The 8,191-nt window shown below is 41.5% G+C and overlaps 1 protein-coding gene across 1 annotated transcript in view; it reads left to right on the top strand.

Annotated features, from left to right (window-relative positions):
• The first annotated feature begins 299 nt into the window (after positions 1–299).
• Positions 300–8,191, top strand: part of Stt3b (STT3 oligosaccharyltransferase complex catalytic subunit B) — a 76,461-nt gene continuing 68,569 nt past the window's right edge. Inside the window, exon 1 of the mRNA XM_042666572.1 lies at positions 300–705. Coding sequence (XP_042522506.1) covers positions 389–705 — 317 coding nt within the window. The 5' untranslated portion in view covers positions 300–388. The remainder of the gene's footprint in view (positions 706–8,191) is intronic.

The raw sequence follows: 8,191 nt of genomic DNA, 5'->3' as shown, positions 1-8,191 counted from the left end.
CGCGGCTCTGGCGCCCTCATCCCGTCGGCGTTCGCCGTCGCCGCAGCTGCACTGGGGACACGGATGGCTAGAGGGGCGCAGGGGCCATCTGGGTTGAGAGAGCGGCAGTCGCAGCGGCTGCTGAGGCGGAGACTCCCCGCCGCCGCCTCCACCCCCCCGTGCCCCGGCCTCGCGGCGCTGAGGGCGGGAGCGCGCTGAGCCCTTCCCTCCGCCTCTCTTTTTTTCCCTCCCTCCTCCTCCTCCTCTCCCTCTCCCTCCTCCTCCTCCTTCCCCTCCTCCTCCTCCTCCGGGTCCCCGCCCAGCACCCCTCGCACCAGGCGGCGGCGGCGGCGGCGGCGGCGGCGGCGGTGGCCGCCGAGGAGAGCGAGACCCGCCGCCGGGGCACAACATGGCGGAGCCCTCGGCCCCGGAGAGCAAGCACAAGTCGTCCCTCAACTCGTCCCCGTGGAGCGGCCTCATGGCCCTGGGGAACAGCCGGCACGGCCACCACGGGCCCGGAGCCCAGAGCGCGCCCAGGGCGGCGGGCGGCGCGGCGGCGGCGCCGAAGCCGGCCCCGGCGGGGCTGTCCGGAGGGCTGTCGCAGCCGGCTGGCTGGCAGTCGCTGCTCTCCTTCACCATCCTCTTCCTGGCCTGGCTGGCCGGCTTCAGCTCGCGCCTCTTCGCCGTCATCCGCTTCGAAAGCATCATCCACGAGTTCGACCCGTGGTGAGTGGCGGCCGCCCCTCCCCCGCCCGCGGCCCGGGCCCGAGCGCCTGGCGCGCCACTCGCGGCCGCCCCGCGCGGACGCGCCCCCTTTCCCGTCCCCTTCTACCCCCCCCCCCCACCGCAGGGCGAAGTTTGCCCCCGAGCGGTCCCCGGGCGGGGCCCCGCGTGGCGTCCCGGAGCGCAGCCCTGAGCCCGGCGCGGAGGACGGGGCCGGCCCCCCGCGCGGCTCCGGGCGCTCCGTCCCGCCGCGCACCCCCCCTCCCCGCCCCGGCTCGCGCCCTCCTTTTCTGGGGGGGTGGGGTAGGGAGGGAGGGAGAACGGTGTTCTTGTGGCGGGACGGGATCCTCGAGGGCCGGCCCGCTGGCCGCCACCGGCTGAGTCCAGATGTGCCGGGGTGATCGCAGCGCAGTTTTCCGCTTTGGCCGTTGCTCGGCGTGCTCTGTAATTGCAGGGGAGGGAAGAGGAGTGTGCGGTGCGGCGAGGGGAGCCCCTGCGAGAGAGTGAGCCGAACGCCGGCGGCTCGTATCGATCCACTCCCGGGTCTTCTCCAGAGTGGCTTTTTCCTTTCTTCTAAAGGAAAACAAAAATCTCCCTCCCCCCGGGGCCTTTAAGTGCAGTCAGCACCTCACTATCAACTTGGGGGGCCCTTCCGAGCCAGGTGGTTATTCTGTTCAGCCAGACTCGTCACCCTCCCGCGTGAGGCACAGGATCCGAAAGCAGCGTTGCCCTCGCTCCTTGAATGGCTCTCTGCCGGCAGGTTTGTGGAGAAGAGAACACACAGAGCCGTCGCGATGGGCGCCCTAGATGATAGCACCCGAACGTTTTCGGAAATCGCCCCACTCTCCACATCAGCTGATTAAGACTTGGTTCTGCTCGGAGTTTCCTTTAACTTTCCCCCCCTCAAGCTGCCGCCCAGTCTTGAGGTTTTCCCACCTGAAGAGTATGCCTTTTAAACTTAATTGATTCATTTTGGTAATCTGACCTATAACCTTGAGTTGTTCTTCCTTATAAACTTTAGTTGAAGTTTAAGCCTAATTAAACTTAAGGATATTGGTCTTACTATCTGCAATGTGCAGAGACTCTTGGTGAGAGTTCCTGAATCTGTAGAGTATAATTTTTTTTTTTGTGTGGGATAACTTAAACGTATTTTTTTAATACGGGACTTAAGTTCAGCTTTTATGGAGTGAGAAATTTATACTGCAACATATATTGAACACCATATGGGCCCATTCATGAGAATTAAATTTAGATAAGCAATTACTAAGACAATCTTCCCTGAGACGTTTTAATCCCATTTTGTCAGTTCTTTATTCCTAATAAGTTTTTGTAGTTTTGTGCAGTCTGTGCGGTCTGTGGGGCTTGAACTCAGAGCCTGGGAACTGTCTCTTGAGCTTTTGTTGTTGTTGTTCAAGGCTAGTACTCCACTACTTGAGTCACAGCTCCACTTCTGGCTTTTTTTTGGTGCTAAATTGGATATAAATGGCTTACAGATTTAACTGCCCAGGCTGGCTTCAAGCCTTGATCCTCACATGTCAAGACTCCTGAGTAGCTAGGATTACAGGTGTGAGCCACTGACCAGCCCTAACAAGTTTTTTAAAAATAACCTATTGTTATTTAGAATCATAGAAGGACATTTTTAATGTACATTATTTATGAGCTTAAGCATATCTGTGAAGCCATATTAACTAACCAGAGTAATTTTAACTAATCTCAGCTTTAAAACACTTAAGCAAATTGGGATAAAAATGTTGTGGGCAAGGAACGTGTTCTTTGCTGGAGTTCTTACCTACCGTGTGCAAGGCCCTGGGTTCAGTGCCTAACATCGAAGGAGAGAAAACTGGAACTAGAAAATGAAGACTAGAATTTACTCAACAGCATGAAGAGAAACCTCTATCTTTTCAGACTAAAATAGCAAAAGTGCATTGTTTACCCCACATTTTGTGTATCAAAAATAATAAGTATTTCTAGAAAGTTTAAAAATCTTTACAGAGTAACGTTTTTATAACTGGAAGGACAGATACTATTTAAGAGTAACTCTGAAGTTGAAATTAAGGGTTGCAGGAAAAATTGCAACTCAACAAAATATTTGCCTTTTTCGTTTTGGTGGAAAATTAGAAATAAAATCAGGCAAACATCACTTCTAAAATTGAATAATGTAAGTATGAGATGGCTTATTAGTTTATGGTACAGTTTAATATTCTTAAATAACTAAAAGTTTATTTCTTTCCCCAGAGTTTCAAGAGTATTTGAGTTCATAAGCCTTTTTTTCTTTCACCTGGGATCCATTTAGCTTCTATGTATGAAAACATTTCTGGAGTGTTCTTTTAGCTAAATTTGTTACTTTAATTTTAGTTCATACACACTGGTCTATATATTTTTCGATGAAGAACTTAAATTAGACGATCTGCTTACAGTTTTAATATTTATTACATTCTTAATGAAACATTTATGCTCATAATGTCAGATGATTCTGAATAGTAAACAGATAAAATTAATAAATGAATAGTTCTTATTGTGAATGGTAATTTGTCAGTATGAATCTTCTATAACTTCTAATTCTACTGACTTAAATCAGGTTCAGATAAAAGAAACACCTTGTTGCTCACTTTTTTTTATAGCTTTTAAGATCTGAAATAGGCCTGTCATTCATTCATCACCTCTCATTCTTTTAAAGGAATTTTAAGAGTATGGTTGTGTAGCTTATCCGTCATTACTTTGAATTTTAAAGCAGTTTCCCTACTTGTAGTTTGTAGGACACAAACTACTTGTAGTTTGTACTAATATTTTCAACACTTACTAGGTTAACAGTCTTTTTTTAAAAATAAGGTTTTTATTGTGAAAATACTGTACAGAGGGGTTACAATCACCTGAGCAAGGTAATGAGTCATTTCTTATCAAGCATTTTTGCCTCCTCCTTTGTTTTCCCCCTACCATCCCAGGTTAGCAGTCTTAACACTGTTGTCACATACCATCTTAACGTGTAACAATGGCATGAACCTTTAATAATACTTCACTGTTATTCTCAGGCTCTTGTTATGAACCATTTATTTTGGCCTGCCCACACCTTCCCTAATCCCCTTTCCCATGTCTGGTTTCACTTCTGAAGTCATTTTAGTGAGAGGCTTACTTTCTCTGTTTGCTTAAAACAGTTTTTTTAAATTGAGATTAAGTGATTAATAAATTTCACAATTTCCACTATATTATAGGATAATGATACTAAGTTTGTCACAAACATTTAACCATCACAAGGCAAATTGTTATTATCATGGTGATTGTGAATTTTTAAAATTTGGCAGTAGTTCTTAAATTGGGTGAGACTCAGAAGTTAGCTATAAAAATAGCTTGTCACAAAGTTATACTTGTTTTTAAAAATCAAGTTATCTTATAAATATTACCAAATGTGTTCTAAGAGATGGTATATGTTAAGTAATACATATATATTGAGCACATTACACTTTACTTTTAGAACTTGGCAGTGTTTTTTTGGTTCTGATTGCCTCATTTTTTCACTTGAATGATTTCCTCCATCTATTGATGAGGAAACAGATATCATTGTCTATGTGTGCCAAACACTTGGCTAACCAACTAGTTTAACAGCCCCTAATTATCTTTTTAATCTGGTGTCAGATGTTTCTTCTTCATGTTTTGTTATAACTTTTCTACCACTCTCCCCCAGTACTGGGGATTGGACCCAAGATCTCACACTGGATAGGCAAGCATTTTATTACTTGAGATACACTACCAGCCCTTTATTTTGTTTTTGAAAAAGGGGTTTGCTAACTTTGCTTGGGCTGGCCTACAACAACTCCTGCCTCTATCTCTTGGGTAGCTGAGGTTATAGAAGATTACCACTCTTTCTGGGTTCTGTTATAACTGATAATACTTGTGCATTGTATTAAGTCCTTTTCCATAGCCATTACCTTGCTAAATTATGGTAACTTTTTTCATAAAACCAATGTAGAAGTTGATTCTCAATGTAAGGAGAGCTGCCCTTTTCCCTACTTTCATAAGTTTCTCCCTAGAGAGAATGTTCTAATATGTGGGTTTGGCTGCGGTTATCAGAAAGGCAGCAGATGCCTTTTTTTTTTTCAGGACAGAAAGTTTCAGGATTGAAACTTGGAATGTAATTTTTCCATTGAAATTATGGTGTAAATAGGTTAATTAGTACAAGCATGTTTTCAAAGGAGTGATAATTCTTGGAACATAAGCTGTTTGTAAGTTGGGGGTTACTTCCTGTACTGAGGTCTGTTTTGTACACTTTGCAGATGTTATAAACAGGCTGTTGACCTCATTTCTGAAGAAGAATGGGTAGAATGGGTAGTTTTAGGACACAAAGTCACCAAGTTTTACAAAGTCTCTTTGACTGGGACCATTAGCAACAACAATCGATAACAAGAATACTGACACTGACTTTATTATAATTAAAGTTTTTCTAGCCTTGAGCTTCTGAGACCATTCTAAGTTGCAAGTACATACAGGTAGTGGAATGTATATTAACTTGCTGAATTAGATGATAGTTTTGAATCTTCTCCCATTTTCAGTAAATGTGATTTCAGTAGGTACTTATTTCATCAAGGCATCACAAAGATCCTGGGATAGTTAGGATTTACTATCGAAATCCTTAGAACCTTCTGTAGGGTTTTCATCTTGAGGGCTAAAATTCAGACATGAAGTTACGACTTCATGTTCTTTGCTGCCATCCTTCTAATGTTAACAAGATTAGAAACTCAAAATGAGAATTTATGTAACTGACTTGACAGAATTGTTAGGAATATGGTATTTGTCTGTACCTCATCCTCCAATTTTTATATCTCTAAAAATCTTAACAGTAGGGGGAAATGTTAAAAATTTTCCTTCATTATAATATCTTTGTATCCATTAGTATATATGTGCCTCCAAAATAAATAATAGAAAGGTCAATACTATTCTTAAGTGAACAAATAATATTTTTTTCTGTTTTAGTTTGAAAGCTTCACAATCTTAAGGAACCATAAACATCGTTAATGACTAATAAGGCCTCCACAATTGAACTTATATATATATGTATATATCTATACATACATACACATATATATGTGTATATACATAGAGAGAGAGTGAAATTGCAGTATTATGAAGACTTTCAGACATGCAGGAAAGGTGAAGAAATTTTATAGTGAACACTCATAATCCACTACCTAGATTTTACAATTAATGTTATACTTTGCTGTATTATGTTTGTCCATTGCTGCTTTAAATCTTTAAATGGAGAGGTTGATAGTGCATTGTTTACTGTGATAAAAAGAGTGCTGTCTTTCCTCAATTCCATGATAAAAAAAAAATCTGTAGTTCAGAGTAGTGTTTGGTTTTCTGTAACACTAAAACATGTAAGTATAATTTCTGTATTGTCAGTTGGACTGCAGATTAGGATCAGAATCCATCCCAGGTTTTAGTTAGTAATTATTTGAGTAACCTGTAATTCAGCCATGTCTGTTGAATGACTTCATTTTGCTAAGTCTGGTATCTTAGGAAAAATTCTGATATGCTTTGAAAGATATTCATGTTGTTTTTTATTAGACTTAATCTATGTGAATTATGTCTTATAATGCCACTTCCATGTTTCATCCACATGTAAAGTTTTATGATTTTCAAACAATAGGCATAGACCTCATGGGCCCAATTAATACTATTGAAAGGAGAGAAATAAATGATTAGACTTCTGTCTTATTTTCATCTCTGATTCTGATGGAACTCAGGACCTGGGCATCATCCCTAATCAGTTTTTGTTCTAAGCTAGTTAGTGCTCTGCCACTTGAGCTGCCACTTCCAGCTTTTTGGTGGTTAGTTGGAGTCTCATGGATTTTTCTGCTGGCTCTGATTTCAAACTGCCTCTTAAAAGATGCTAGGATTACAGGTGTGATCCACCAGCTCCCTACTTTAATTTTTAAACTATCCTTCTTTCTGAGGTTTCTGTGTTTTCATTTTAGCTATTTCAGTACTATTTAGAGCATTAGAAATGGATGGAAATGGAAATAGATTTGTTTTTAAAGAAGGGTCATTCTTTGACTACCAGCTCTGGGACTTAAAGTTTTATTGGATTTTCTTGGTCTTCTGTGTTTCTTGTATAAAAGAAGTGACTTATAAAAAAATTAATAAATAAAAAGGAGGGTCATGTGTCTGCAGGAGATAAGTGTTAGAAGAGATAGGAGCTGATGGTCCAGAGGATCTTATTTTTTAGGTTAACAGGCATTTGTAGACTTGCCAGGAAATCTAACCACAGTTTAAAATTTATTAATTGAAAAAGTGTTTTCTTAATTTCAAATGAAAAAACATCTAAACATCTTGGGATATGTTTGTACATATTCTGATCAGAGCTTTTAAGTTATTCAAATTTATACTACTTCTGTAAGAATTGTGATTATTGCACTAATTAAATCAACTGTATCATCTCTAACCACTTGTTTTTCTTTCTGAGAAAAAATTACTATTTCAGGATAATGTTAAGAGATGCTTTAAATGGTAGTAGATAAGTAGTTTTTACAGTGTTGCAAAAGTCTGACAATTGAGGAAATGAGGTGACATCTTTTAATTTCCGCAGACAAAATATTTTTCACTTCAGTATTGAGATTTGCCTGACTCCAAAAGTCTTTGTCTGGTGGGTGTTGTTCTACCCCAAGGCAGGCTTAAATGAAAAGTGTCCTCCATTTAATTTATGTCTTTCAATCATTGCCTGTGATTTAAGTCTTAACATACTGACCTATCAAAATATTTATGAAAATGCCTAGTCACAAACCTTCCTCTAAGCTCACTAGTTGGATGGGCTAATTATTTTGATCATTTTAAGTAGGAAAGGGGAAATTGGTAGTTGTGTGTTTGTTTGATAGAGGGTTTTCAGAAATGAGCTTTTTTTTTTTTTTTTAAAGAAATGGAACTTTTAAGGTAGTACCTGAATGGGAGGCGAAGATGTCTGAACTTGGTTAAATGCTTTGTTTAAATTTATTTTGTCTGTACAACATTCATAGTAGTGAGCTTAAAAGTATTAAGCCATTGTAGCTAAGGAGTGACGAGGTGGACAACTGTACAACTTTGAGAGTACAATAAGAATTCTAAAGCTTGGGGCTGAGGGGGTGGCTCAGTGGTAGAGTGCTTGCCTTGCATGCATAAGTCTCTGGGTTTGATTCCTCAGCACGATATAATCAGAAAAAGCCGGAAGTAGCGCTGTGGCTCAAGTGGTAGAGCGGTAGAGCACCATCCTTGATCTGGGACAGTGCCCAGGCCCACAGTTCTGGCCCTATGACTGACAAAAACAAAACAAAGAGTTCTAAAGCTAATTTTTTTTAAAGAATATACCTTGTCCACTTCCTTGTTATCAGGACAAAGAAGCAAGGAACACAGGGATTGAATACCTAAGCTGGCAGATTCTTTTCCAGTGTTCTTTCAGCTATGGTTGTTTTTTTTTTTTTTTTTTGGGGGGCGGGGGGGTCCGGTCGTGGGGCCTGAACTCTGG

The sequence above is a fragment of the Dipodomys spectabilis genome, unplaced genomic scaffold (genome assembly GCF_019054845.1).
Source record: "Dipodomys spectabilis isolate Male_0828 unplaced genomic scaffold, ASM1905484v1 ptg000365l, whole genome shotgun sequence".
In the NCBI taxonomy this organism is placed as follows: domain Eukaryota; kingdom Metazoa; phylum Chordata; class Mammalia; order Rodentia; family Heteromyidae; genus Dipodomys; species Dipodomys spectabilis.
This window is presented reverse-complemented; position numbering and strand designations above follow the sequence as displayed.